General features: G+C 38.4%; 1 protein-coding gene across 9 annotated transcripts in view; it reads right to left on the reverse strand.

Moving 5' to 3' along the window:
- The window catches only part of PCDH17 (protocadherin 17), a 175,503-nt gene that overhangs the window by 87,774 nt on the left and 72,911 nt on the right, over window positions 1-14,818 (reverse strand). For 5 of the 9 annotated variants that reach the window (XM_060769378.2, XM_060769377.2, XM_067466912.1 and 2 more), the window contains exons 2-3: window positions 13,917-13,975; window positions 13,529-13,701 (exon numbers count right to left, since the gene is read on the reverse strand). In XM_060769378.2, the coding sequence (XP_060625361.1) occupies window positions 13,529-13,701; window positions 13,917-13,975 (232 nt within the window). Of the gene's footprint in view, window positions 1-386; window positions 542-13,528; window positions 13,702-13,916; window positions 13,976-14,818 lie in introns of those variants that run through there. The other 4 variants (XM_060769379.2, XM_060769380.2, XM_060769381.2 and 1 more) reach the window with 3 other exon arrangements.

Here is a 14,818-nt window from a genome sequence, read left to right on the forward strand (position 1 = left end):
CTATGAACCCAAAATAAGTATAAAACTATGTGTAAGAAAAAAAGTTTGATTTTCATGCAGGAAGGGGAATTTTTCTTTTTGTAACCTAATGCCCCCTCTCTCCAAAAAGAATGTAAGAGAGGTGGAAAGAAATGTAAATGATGGAGAGTTTTCCACAACCCTAGTTGGTTACTTAGAATGCAGAATTGGTCAATTGACCATCAAAATAGAGAAAAAGAGAAATAAAAACGATTGGGCAACCAGGGCAATGGATCGTTATTCTACACTTGGGGTTTATTCATCAACAATCCAGCCCCAATCTTCACTGCAGTTTCCTGACTTCGATGGAAGTGAAGAATGGGTATTACGTGCAATTCCTAACATACAACAGCAAGGCAGTTTCTTACCTGACCTTGTTAGGGGTAACCAACTTGGAGTGGATGGTACTCTTGGACATAATGTTTCTTAGGTGGAGTCAGAACAAGGAGTGCAGTCTGAGAGCTATTCTCATTTTGGGCACAGAGAGAATGAGAGAGGAGATGTTCTGTCCAGGGGGAAAAACCTATGGGAGGAAGCAATGGTGAACAACATTTCACAGGTTGTGTCATTTTACAATGGGACTCCCAAACTAGACTACATTCACAGTTAGGGAGACAATCACCAAATGGTGAGGTTTTGTTTGTTTGTTTTGTTTGAGAAAGTATCTCAACACACATTATTTCAAAAATTCTAAATGGATGCATGCTTCAGACCCAAGATTTCCTGTTGTAATGGGAATGCTGTTGATAATATAAGAAAGGGAAGGAGGGCTGATTTATACAGTGAGCTTTCCCAATATCTACTGGGCTAATTTCCTTCAAGTCTTTTCATGTTTACATAGCTTTTGTTTGTTTGCTTGAAACCATAGATGATAGCTGAGATCCTAGGTCGGCTACTTAGTTAAGCATACTTAACTACGTAGTGTCTCCTTGTCCATTCTGTTACATCTGCTTTATGATGCTGCAGTTACTGTAAGCATTAGATATCTGTTCCACTAGTGCTTGTGGTGCAGAATACTGGACTTTGCCTATAATGATGTCTGGTTCAACAATAAAAACTACGATCCTTGTTGAATCAGAGATCACTGGCAGGAAGTTGGTGAAAAACATGAGTATACCAAAGCCAGATCATACCCCCATCACTTGCATCAATTGCTGCCCAGTAGAGCAGAAGGGTAGTGCCAGTATCAGGAATATGTAAGAACTGTGCATATGAGTAATCTAAAGATGCTTTAATCTAGGTTACCCATCCATAACTGTGATAGTGAAGTCCAGCTAATGTGCCACTCTTGCATATAATATAGGAGATTCAAAACTTAGTCAACATCTTTGATAAATTCAGTTCTTAAATATTGTGAATGGAATGTTGGTGATATAGGCTCATGTAACCTGGATATGTATACTTTTTCAGACATCATGAAATGTATTGAATATTCCTTTCCATAAACCCGCCTCCAAGCTTCCAAATGTTGGAGCACAGTGCATGCTTATGTACTATATATTCTGGAGTTAGACAGTTTGTTTTAACAGGTGAAACAGTTTTATCTATTTAAAAATGAGTAGATTTTAACAATATTAAGTACTGCACAGTTGACATGACTCATCTGTAGGGGACATCTGTAGATCTGATTGATTTCATCAGCAGAGACTTGGGACTTCGTTAGATGGGCAAAATTGCCTATCCTACAACACTTGGACCTCTGGAAAACAACAGTGGGGGATACTTCTCCCCATGGGATAAAGTAAAATGTGGACCATGGGTGATGGGTTCCCCATGCCCCATACTAGGCCCCACTGGGTTCACCATGATCCATGATGAACACCCCGCTATCACCTGTATCAGGGACCTCAGTGTGATGAGGTCCTAAAACTACTTAAACATTTGATCAGAATCAATGTGATTTAACCAACCTTAACTCTTAAATGTTAGCCTTACCTCACGCCAAATATTATTCTTATATTATGGCCAGAAAGACAATCCAATGAATTTCCTTAAGTTGTTCAGCTGGCAATTGTTGGCCCTATCAAAGAAAATCCAAGGCTTCACAAATTCAAGGCTCACTTGCTGCATGAATGGGAGAGAATATTTTCATCAATTGGACATTGTATGTTGATGCCATAAGGTTTATGTCATAAGGTTTCCCAGAAGCAACAATTTTGTTACTAAGGCTCCATGGAAAGTTACTGTTGACATAATCTGTTCAAAATGTGCCCAAAGCACGCATCTCTGCATTCTATAACTGCATTTGGGAAAATTAACACTCTAGATTGCAGAGCAATGTTAATGTTTGCTTCATCATGGAACTGAGATTGTAGATCAGTGTTTCTCAAATTCTGCTCCTTCAGATGTTTTAGACTTCAGGTCCCACAATTCCTAACAACTTGCAATCTGCCTGAGATTTTTGGGGGTTAAAATTCAAAACACCTGGAGGAGCAGAGTTTGAGAAACACTGCCACAGGTTATGCTATTCCACTTAAATGAGAATTGGGCATTGTTGTTATTTCAGGCTATATCACTTGGGGTATGGGGTAGAAGAAACTATCACAACAGTTTTTGATAAGAAAACACATCACAACACATCTCTTGCCTCTTTGGTGTATATCAGGGTGGAGTGGGTGCAAAGAAATATTCAGCCCTGTTATTGTTGCTGGTACCTATACCCACTTCCCATGTTTTCCACCTGTGAGGCAATAGCTGTGTTATCAGTGGCTGAAAGAACCTTCTTGCGATTTATGGTATATTTTCCTATTCTTTTATCTGTTCAGGATTAAACTTAGAGGAGCCCTGTTCCATATCTTACTTGGCAACCCTTCAGATATTCCTGGACCTCAGTTCTCACCTGTTGGCCATAATGGCTAGAGCTGATGGGAGTTACAGTTCAAAAACTTACGCTTCAAACTATAGTCTTCTGCATTAAAGCTTGGGCACATTTGAAAATCTACTTCCTTTCCTCATTAATTTAATTATCTGTACCTTACTACATCAAAGTCTATGTTAGACATGATCCAATTAATAGGTTGAATATCTGATAGGGTGTGAGTTTAAACAATAACAAATGGGGATTGGTGAAATTGGAAATTCAGTTCATGATGCTGTAAATCAGAGTCCTGGGTATTTAAAATTAATTTGTTTGTCTCAAAGAAGGAGCATGAAGAGTTGAAGGGAGAAAGCACCTGTTACTGACTAGTAGCTTGCAGTAAATAAAGAAGAATTAAGACTTCACTGTTAAAGAAATAAATGCAAATCCTGCAAACTGTGAAAATAAGATGCTAATGCTAACTTAGAGCTGCAGATGAAATGCAAAAGTAGAAACATTTCATAATGTTCTTCAATACTATAATTCAAAAACAGCTTCAAATAAGAATAGCGTGTCTCCTCTAAATGAATACCTGGAGGAGGTAATGGGCTGGATGAGGACAACAAATTGAAATGGAATCCAGACAAAACACAGGTGCTTGCCATCAAGGGTCCTCATCTGGGGATGCAGGTGTGTCAACCATTTCTGGATGTGGTTACACTCCTCCTGAAAGGCTGAGGGAGTGCTCCTGGATTAGTCCATCTAAAGGTAAGCCCACGTAGATGTAGCGGTTAGTAGTACTTACTATTTTGTCTGATATGCCAGCTGAGCCCCTTCCTAGATTTGGAGGACCTAAATATGGTAGTGCATGTACTGATAACCTAAAAGGTTGAACTTCTGCAATGCACTTACATTGGTCTACCTTTGTACCAAGTTCAGAAACTCCAGTTGGTTCAAAATACGGCAGCCAAACTGGTTACAGGAACATCTAGGAGTGAACGTATTACACCTATCCTAAAGTCACTCCATGGGCTGCCAATAAGTTTCCAGGCAAAGTACAATGTTTTGGTTTTGACCTTTAAAGCCCTACATGGTTTGGGTCCAGGTTACCTAAAGGATTGCCTTCTCCTGTACAATTTGCCCCAAACACTTAGGTCCTCTGGGGGGCGGTTACTCAGACCAGCCAGAACCCGACTGATGTCTCCCAGAACACCTTTTCATTGGCCACCCCATGACTATGGAACAACCTGCCAGAAGAGCTCCAACAGCTAAATGAGCTGTGGGAATGTAAAACCTATCTAAATACCTATCTCTTCTCACATGCTTACCAAACCAGTTTTAAGCATGAATTTTAAACTTGTATCCTATGTTTTAATCTCTATCCTGTCAACTTAATGTGTATTTTATAGAAATATGTTTTAATATTTATCTTTTATAGAAATACATCTTAATATGTGTACTTGTGGTATTCTTACAATGTATATGAGTTTTAATTATTTTGTTACTCGTCTCAATTCATGAGGAGAGGCAGGAAAGAAATAATAATAATAATAATAATAATAATAATAATAATAATAATAAGCCCTGAATGAATCTGTATTTTGGAAATATCATTTCATTCTGGACATATTTTCAGAAGAAATATCTCCTTTCCTCTGCCTCATGGGAAATTGCTGACCACTCACAGGAATAAACGCACCAAACATAAGATATTGAATTATGGGCATTTTTATTATTATCTATTTAAATTGTTTCTTAGTGATGAGACAAACTTGGGGGAGGCTCTCAGGCCAGCCACAAACTAGAAGGCAGACCAGAGGGTGTAAGCTCTTAAGTCACGTGATCCCCTGGAAAGGGCAAAGACTCAGAGATCCACCTCAAGGATGGTAAATTGTCTCAAACTCAAGATCATAGTTCCAAAATTCCATCCCTAAACCTAAGCCAATTTCTCATATTCTCATGGTTAGTGTAGGGACCCTGTAGGCCCTGCCCCTCTTTTCCCAAGTCCTGACTAGTAGAGGCCAGAAACTATTCTCCTCACCACCACCAGCATCAGTTTTATTTGGGGGGGGGGGCTTTGGAGGGGGTGGATGGGTCACAATGTTGCTTACATTTGGCCAAACAATTAAATTAAATTAATATGTTACAGATTATTTTGCTGCACTTATTAATAAAAACACATCTTTTGGCCACAGCAGTTGCTTTAGTAATTGTCAGAAAGAACAGCAGCCAGTCTGTCAAGGCCTTCAGTGCAGGGATTGTCCTGCCCCTTAAACTGGTTTAGGGAAAAATAATCAGTTTGAATCTTTGTGTCTGTGTGTATAAGTGAGAATGAGAGGGGGAGGGGAGAGAAAGAGAGAGAATACTGCCTTGGGCCACAAAGCCACTTTGGGGGTCAACCCCAGCTCACCGCTTAAACCACTGCAATGTCATGGGCAAAGCATCCTTCTCTGTTACAATATTATTGCACAGCTACGTATGTATGAACTGGAAGCTTTGAAAAATTAACTTCCCTGTTTACCTGCCAGAAGTTGAAATGGCAGCAGCTTAGGAACACGGATGTGCAAAAGATAGAAAGAAATACGCACATCTGCAATCAGATATTACTGACCTCAAAGAAGGATCAGGAGCACTTTTAGCATGACTGAAAACACTTTGAACACCAATTCAGTGTGCTTTCAGCAGCCTAAAAATGGGGATTCCTTGTTTATTGAAAAATACTGCTTAACATGAGTTACAAACTGGTTTGCAGTGTGTTTAGAATGGCATGCTTCTGTTCATGGCTAGACAGCTTCAAATGTATGCCACAAGTCTCATGTCCTTATTCTCTGAAGCTAGTCCCTCAAACATCCTGTGAAATGCTATAGAATATGCTAATAAGCATGTCTATCCTGTGAACCCAATGGTCCCTAGGAAGAAATTTTAAACCAAGGACAGATAACAATTTCGTGTGCAAGGACTTTCCAAAGCAGCATGTACCTGTTCCCAATTTCCTACATTGGAATTGGCTAGAAGGTCATTTCTGGATTTTTTAAAAGTTACTTTTAGTGTTAAAATGATATGAGTGGGGAAGCTATGATCTATAATGAGCTGCTCCTCTTTGCACCTTTTAATAGCCACATTTTTTCCTAGAACATAAAAATGTAATCCAAACAGTATGGAGTAGGGGAAGCTTTGGGGTCCCAAAATGAATCTCGGGGATGTCCGCTTATCTCTTTCTCCACCACCACTTTCATCTGTTTGTTAGATAAATGTGTGTCCCTCAGTCATTTCCAATCCACACATAAATGAAGCTGAGGAGAAGTGCAAAACCAGCTGTGGGTTTGCATCTACATGCTGCTGTCTGGTGCCAATAGTCACATGTTTCCAATATATAGTTCAGTTTTGTTCTGAGTGTCTCCTTCTCCTCATCCTACACTTCCACTTGCATGTTTCCTCAGATCCTCTTTTTCCTTTACCTAGGATGTTCCCAATTGGACTTCTATAGTCATAAGACCACAACAATAACCCCATTTTTTCCTGAGAAATAGAAAGAAAAAGAAAAAAACACAAAAAGCATCTAACTGTCATGTTTCACTTCAGGTTATATCTACAGAACTACTTCATACTGGTTTTATACCAATTTTGCAGCTAGAAAATTGTGATTATAATTTTCTGATGGTGCACAAAATCCTCATCTATCATTCCCTTCCTCTTTGAGAAATAACAATTTGAAGTGTAGGATAAACATAGGTCTAGATAAAAATCCCTTTCATGTGTTCAACGAAAACTAATCTTAATACATAAAAGGTTAGCCCCATGCCACTGATTGACCCTGTCTTTGTGAATTGATACTCATAAGATGAGATCCTTTGCTCCTCTGTCTCTCCACTTAATCCAGAAACCTGGAATGAAAGGAGCAAGTATGGTTGACTATCTCGACAATGAAGCAGGTTAGGAATAGCTTTTTTCCTTCTCCTTATGCATTCAGATTAAGCTCAAATCCCTGCATAAAGATTAAGATAAATCCTTAAAAGGCTCAGCATAGAGATAGATGGATGGATGGATGGATGGATGGATGGATGGATGGATGGATGGATAGATAGATAGATAGATAGATAGATAGATAGATGATAGATAGATAGATAGATATTGATTCGTACAATTTTGGAAGGAGAAGGAGCTTTCTTCCTGTCTCATTTCAAACTACAAGTTATCAAATCTTGACTCAAAACGTCTGAAAAACTGGTCAGTTGGACCTCATCAAATTTACCAATTGGACACTTGCCAGCCAGTTGAGGGACAGATGGGCATGCAGGCCATCACATGACATACCTCAACTTTCAACAGAGGCAGCACACTTCTGCCCCAGTTGGGTGACACTTCTCCTGTGTGATGGAGAAAGTGTTGTCACACTGCTGTTCTGCCACAGTTGCTGGCAAAATGGCACGGTGTGTGTGTGCATGTGTGGCAAGGTCCTATATTACACATGTGCATTTGAGATTAATTGAATACTGGTAATTTTTACTGCTATCCACAATGTATGTAGTACTGATGGAAACTGCAATGACTTCTTCTGCCAAATCAGATGCTTGAGGATACTCCTGTCAGCTATATAATATCACAGCATTTTCACATTTTGTGTAATGGGAACAAAGAGTTGTGCCCATCAGCTTAACACTCTTGTCTCTTTTTTTGCCTACCACACTGACATGCTGGAATAAAAGTAAGTAGGCAGGCCATCTAACATCTTGCTTTTTCATGTTTACTCTCCTGCCATCTTTCCTACCTCTACTGTCATCTCTGAATATCGAAGACAGTACATATCCATCAGCTCTTCCTAGGCTCATTCTTGCTACCACTAACACAAAAGGCAGCCTTACATTGCTACAGACACTCATCGAGAAAACAAGATCCAAATCCAATAACAAGGTTTGGTGAGGATTCTTTTCTTGGCTTCTTTGCAAGGGGACGATGTCTAAATGAGGCACAAACAAAATGTCAAGCTGAACAAATTCCTTTAAAGAGTAGTAAACATATGGAAGGAGCTGCTTAGTAAGGGCAGTGAATCAGAGAGCATAAATAAGCTTATGAGACAGCTAGATATTTTTATGGAAAGAGTAGGTAGAGGCTTCCTAGAGAAAGCTAGAGTGAATATAACTTAAAGGAGACATGCATGCTTATAGCACGAGACTTTCTGTCCCAATGATTACGCTTTCTTTTCCAAAAGCCTTTTCTCCTTTAGGCCACCTGCCAAGTTTTATCAAAGCACCCTCATTTTTTATTCTCCTTTCTCTGTTTACTATTACCAAGGAGGCCATGACAGAATAAATTGTGCTGTCTGTGGATTTCTTTTATAAGTAACATTTCCCGAAGAGCAGATATTCTTTGCCTTTTGTCTTCATTATTCCCTCTCCTTCAACCAAACCTTGTCAAGTGAGATGTTTATTTAGCTGAGACACAGAATGATTAAAGTAACTACACATAGGTATTGTCAAGCATCCCAAATCCAGTTAAGAGATTTTTTTTAATTAAAAAACTTCTTCCATGTTAGATGTCCACAAGATTTGGGACTCAGAGGCTATCTGTCTTATGATCCACTGAAATTAGAAAAGGCACCATCTCAAACTTTCAAGGTTCACTACAGAGTAAAAAATCACAGTTTTGACCAAATCTGGAAGCACTGAACTTGTAAAATAAAATCCCCAGACCTGATCACAACTGTATTTCATGTTGTTCTTTTGTATCTTTTATACTACTTTTATCTGAATGAGCTTTAACTAAGAGAGAACCTGAACTTTCCATTCCAGTTCTTTCTTTGTGTTGGGCCACTCCATTGCTTGTAATAACATTACACGCACTTTGCTTACTACCATGTGGAGACATTCACAGCTGACTACAATGTAAAGAAAAAGCATGTATAAAATGTGTGCATGCCTTCAAGTCCCCTGTTGACCTATGGTGGCCCCAGAAATATAGGGTTTTCTTAGGTAAGGAATGCTCAGAAATTATTTGCCATCACTTTCCTTTGAAATTTAGACTACAGCGCCTAGCATAAAACAGAGCAAAATAGTTATTGAGACCAGAAAGAAATGTTCTTCATTATCAAACAATGCTGAAGAATATTTCTAAAAATCATGTTTACTCCTTCTTTTTCTTGACAGATGGCATTTGGAATAGTAAAATCCTCTGGGTATCAGCCAGTTCCTCCAGGGTTGCAACACTGCTGGAATGGATGCCTCAGAGATTTTATGTTCCTGGGTCCTCCTGGCTCTGAACATGTTGACCTTTTTTTCAATAAAGATTTTGCACTAGTTTTTAGCTTTACAAAACCATCAATGTTTCTGGGATATCTGAGGAGTGCGATTTTTTTTACTGCACTAATACAATTGTAAAATAAAATCCTACATTACATTACGTGTTTTTTCAGCCCTAACAGTGCAGCTATGTCCTCAATCACACTTGAACTTTAAGCATAGCAATTGAGGAGGAAAGACAATTCTTTTAAAACAAAAACAAAACAGCTCTTTTATTATAGTTTAGTAGCTAAACCACACAAAGCGCTGAAATCCTGCAGACATCACATTTCCTTCATGGGTTCAAATGCTCCCTTTTTTACCTCCTATCTTAGAAGACATGAAACTAAGAATATCTTTGTTTCTGTAAAACACTTTCTCTTATTGCTTGATAAGATTATTGCTAGTTTACCCACTAATAATGTTAGTCCTAGATATGAAAGTGGGTGGATCACAGGCATGGGTAAACTTTGACTCTCCAGGTGTTTTGGACTTCAACTCCCAGAAATCCCAGCCAGTTTACCAGCAGTTAGGAATTATGGGACTTGAAGTCCAAAACACCTGGAGGGTCTAAGTTTGCTCATGCCTGTTGTATCATTATTCCTTGAACCACAACTGTAAAATACTTCCTCATTTCCCAGACTAAGATTATTGTTAGCTCACCCACCCAAGCAAATAAAGCAGAAATGCTTTCACATTGCACACACGTTTCCACAAGGGAACAATGAAGAATCTGATCATCAGCTATTCAGAACAGATAAGTACAATTGATATGCAAGGAACATGAATCACTTTTTGGTAAATAGGACCCTTCATCTAAAATACAATGTCAAATGCAAACTTTTCCAGAATTATGTGTATCTTTGCACATGGAAATAACAAGATTAAACCTGCTTCATTTAATATTTCTGGACAATGCTACAGATGTTACTTTTCATGACCCTGCATCAAACCTTGCTTTTTCTTCTTTTCCCAATACTTTTTTTTACAATACAGATGTGGGGTTATGAATTTTCAATCTAAAGTCGCTTAGATGAATTGTATCCCATGCAGCTTCTTGGGCCATAATCAGCTGTGGCACAGAAATAGATCTGGTTGATTTTCAGCAAGCAACAACAGCCTCTGAGTAACGTGTTGTCAGTTGCTATGTTCAGTATGCTTTAGAAATACAGACAGTCCTCAAGTTACTAACATCCGACTTACAAAATAAAGAACAGGGCTTCATAGTAACGAACAGGGCTAAGACAACAGAAAGTGGGAGAAATCTACATCTGGAAAGGGAAATTTAATCTAGTAAGAGTTATCATGGGGAAAAGGTGTTTCAGTTGAAGCTTTATAATCAGTCCTTGATTCCATAACAAGCCAAATTCTTTAGAATTCAATTACCACAGGGACGGAAAGTGAGGGGATAGCTTCTGAACAGATGATAGACAGCAAAACAAATACCACAGGGGTGTTATCCCCTCCCTATGCTATCCAAAGCTATATATATTTGGCTGGAGTTATACCTTAAAATGCCCTTGTTCCAACTTACAAAAAATTCAACATAAGAACAAATCTACAGAACCAGTCTCGTTTGTAACTTGGGACTGCCTGTAGTTTGGATGGATCATGTTACAAATGTGAGCTTTATTCTTCTGTAGGGACAAAGGTCTCTTTTTAAGCAGAAGCCCCTAGGAAATCCTCAGACAATCCAACTTGTTTCTGCACCTACTGAGACTTATTTTTGGCAGTTAATCAGTTCAACCAAGTATGTGTTGAAAGACATCCTTTAAGGAGAGAAAAAACTGATACTGCATTTACACACAGATCAATGTCCAATTATAAGCAGAGAGTCACTGTGCTAAAAGAATAGGGGATCACCTTTGCCATTTATTACTTAGAAAATAAACTATTTGTGAAGTCTTCTTTGAAAACATATACTGAATAAATTACAATGCAACATCCTAAATATTCTACACAACAAAATATATTGGATTCTTGACATGACCAAGAAAATGAGACAAGCATGCATTTGCTGATGAATGTGATACAACTCTGACTATGCTGGAGGCAAAGAGCTAGTTCTAATTAATCACCAATTAATAGAAAGCTTAGAATGTATTCCTGCTTAATTATAAATATAGCTTCTCATTAAGAAAGACTTAATTAATCAATTTTTTAAACATCCTCAGTGCTGTGAATCATTTTCCACAGAACAAGCTGAAATGACTAACGGAGATGAGAAACAGAATTCAAAATAATTCAGCTGTGTTCCTCCTCACTGTCTGGAAGAGTACAAGCAAAATGTACAACACAGAGAGAGGAGATACAGCTGGTACACTCAATTTGGCTACCTCTAAAATTGTGGGTTTCTTTTGAAATAAACAGCACTTGAAATCAACCAAATCAGATATAAATTTGAAGGAACAAAAATGCTTATTTCTACTAAAATACAAGCCAACTGAGAATAGATGTCACTATTCTAGTTTATCGTATATACTCATGTGTAAGTCAACCTCTGGGATAGGTTTTGGGAACAAAATTATGGATTATGATATGACCAGTGGTATGTCCACAGAAAAGGCTCAACATCAATGCTGTGGTGGGGAGCCCCTGTCAACTGTAACTGAGGCATTCAATATGGCCAGAAGTGTTACTATAGAAGGGCTTGGTGCTTCTTTTACTTTCTCCCAGGATGATCTTAGTTTTTGCCTTACACCATTCTACTCAGAAAAGGGGATGGTTCCTTGTTTTAGATATGAGCTAAGGTACAGTCCTCTCATTGAGAAGCACTTCTGGATAAGTCAACACAGGCTTTTTGGGTTAATTTCTTTAGCTAAAATATCTAGACTTATACATGAGTATATAGGGTAAATAAATTCATTTGTGTTACAAACCTCTACCAGTGACTCCATCCCTTTGTAAAGTGTAAGTGATATTGTAAAGTGATTGATTACCTAGGGGGTAAGTTATGCAGTCTACTGAGAACTTGGTCATATATTCTAGTGTTTGGATGTTCACTGAGGCACCTCTATAAATTCTTTAATGAAGTACAAGCTCCCTAAAAGGTGAAGTGTCCACCATACTGACTTTTATTTATGGACAATTTCAGGGTGTACTGTAAAGTGCATGCTTAATTCACATGAGCAACATAAGACCCTAGAGGGCATGATTTTTGAATTAATTCTGCGTCGTGATTCAGGCTTCACTAAAGCATGATCTCAGGGTGCCTTAGGAGACCAGGCAGTGAGGAAAGTGTTCCATGAAGACAGAAAAACAAAAACAAACACATCAGTCATACAGAGACCATCCACTAGAATTTGCTGAAAAGACAGAGATATACAAAGCAGCAGTATGTGCTGATATAAAGCTCTGTCAATATTCAACCATTTAGTAGTTCAAAATTAGCCTCAGTCATTTAAATTGAGTGCAGTGGATCTTACTGCCAGTTATAGGCTTGGGTACAAAAAAGTACAAAATGATCCTTTATTGGGATGTTTGTTGGTTTCAAATATTTATTCTTCCCATATTGCTAAAAATGAAAATACATAATTATGTCATAGTTTATTCTCATAGTTTATTTGCCACACTTAACAAATGCAGCTATCACAGAACAGATGAGTCCTAATGACTTTCTAACCATAAGCCTTATGTCATTGAGAACCATTGATGTAAGCAGCATTGCAACTAAATGACGAAGGCTGCATGTGGTAAGTCAAACTAGGGCAGTGGTTCTCAACCTGGGGTCCCCAGATGTTTTTGGCCTACAACTCCCAGAAATCCCAGCCAGTTTACCATCTGTTAGGATTTCTGGGAGTTGAAGGCTAAAAACATCTGGGGACCCCAGGTTGAGAACCACTGAACTAGGGATTTAGCCTTGCAAGTGCCATTAGACTCTCTAAGGCAAAATGGCAGTATTGCTATACATTTCTTTAAAAGTCTTCAAGAACTAAAATATACATACATACCAGGATCCAAATAGATTCTTTGCAGTGATTTAGGCAGATCCAACTGTATTTTTGTCATTTTCCTTTCAAATAGCCAACATTTGTGTCATATCACTAAATATTCCTGAAAATCTCATCCAACCCATGGAACTAGTCATACAGGTTCTTTGGATCCCATTTATAAAAGTGCACATGGCTGTTAATTTTGATACCATCTTTTTGGGACTAAATAGTCAGGAGAATTGCATGTTATAGCTAAAATTTGGAATGCATGTACTGAGTCTTTGCAGAAACAGGTAAACAGCTATATCTGTCTCCATGTGTAATACTTTGCATATACATACTATGTGTATATAAATGCAAAAACACATGAGAGCATGTGTAGGCACTGGAATATTTAGTGTTTTCCGTGATAGCATTATCAATGGACTTGTCTAGCATGAGAAACTGTCAGTGGTAACAGGTTTCTAATCATTACAGTCTTTGCACACTGTGGTTGCTTCACTCACCTTGTTCAAGTGGCTGGCTTTTAGTTGAAGTTGTTTTCATCTTGAGTGCCTCTCTAACAGACATGTCGCAACAGGAGCCTTTGTTAGTATCTTGGTCACTGTCAGCTTGGTCACTGTCCCCATGCCCGCTGTCTCTCAAACTGGCTCGCTCAGGGTCCTTGAACGTGGAGCTACTGTTATTTGTGAATTTTAAAAGAGAGAGAGAGCAAGAGAAAGAGAGAGAGAAAGAGAGGGAGGGAGAGAGAGAGAGAGAGAGAGAGAGAGAGAGAGAGAATGAATGTGTTAACTTGTATTTACTTCCCCCAATTTGAATTGTACTCTCTGGCAAAGCAATTTTTGACAAGAATGCAAATGGGGAATCCCAGAAAAGTTATTTAATAGGCCTTACCTTTGAACAAACTGCTGCCTGCTGCCCATGTAATTGGGCTCTGCGGGAAAATTGTCTGTCTGTGAAAGAGAAGGAAAAAAAATACATCTAGTTGTACACTGGACAAATCTCCTGCAGAGCAACAAGATTTCCTAGAGAAGGAATGATTAATAATTCAAAAAATAATTTTTCCCCTTAATCTTCAGATTTGTACATTTTAATTAAATTGAAAAATGCTGGTATAATTATGTACTCAGAACAATTAAGTGATCCCGGTCCACAAATTACCTGCTAAAACAAGCAAGGAAGATTTACACAAGTGACATGAAAATATGTTTGGCAGCTAGGTAGATGCTAAGCTGATCTTAACCTTTATATTAAAGCAATTTCAGATGACAACATTTTGCTCACAACAGCTTAACACAGAATATTGCATGTCAGAATTGCAACATTCCCATATATTGTCAGACCAAGTATTTGCCATGCGTTTTTTTTATTGAATTGCTTATCTATAAACCCTCAGAGTACTATATATACTCATGCATATAGCTAGAAACTGTAGTCAAAAATTGACTTTAAAAATCTGGGTTGACTTATCCATAGGTGAGAGTAAGGACTGTGTGCCTGAATTCCTATCAACAAAGGAACATTTTTGTTCTCTGAGCTTAAAGACAAGAAATTACTCCATTCCAAGGGAGCCTAAAATAATAAAAGAAGCACTAACACCCCCCCACACACACACACACACACACAACCTGGTGCTGTTTTGGTCCATTTTGAATGCATGGGTAGGGAAATGGCTGTAGTGAGTAAGAGCAGCTAATCCCTGAAGCTGCCTTTTCCTCTGCATGAAATGACCCTAAACTTCCCCACTGGTTATATAAAAATCAGGAAATTTAGTCCTCCAACCTGCCCTTTTCTTA

This window comes from Anolis sagrei, chromosome 3 (genome assembly GCF_037176765.1).
Source record: "Anolis sagrei isolate rAnoSag1 chromosome 3, rAnoSag1.mat, whole genome shotgun sequence".
Taxonomy (NCBI): Eukaryota; Metazoa; Chordata; class Lepidosauria; order Squamata; family Dactyloidae; genus Anolis; species Anolis sagrei.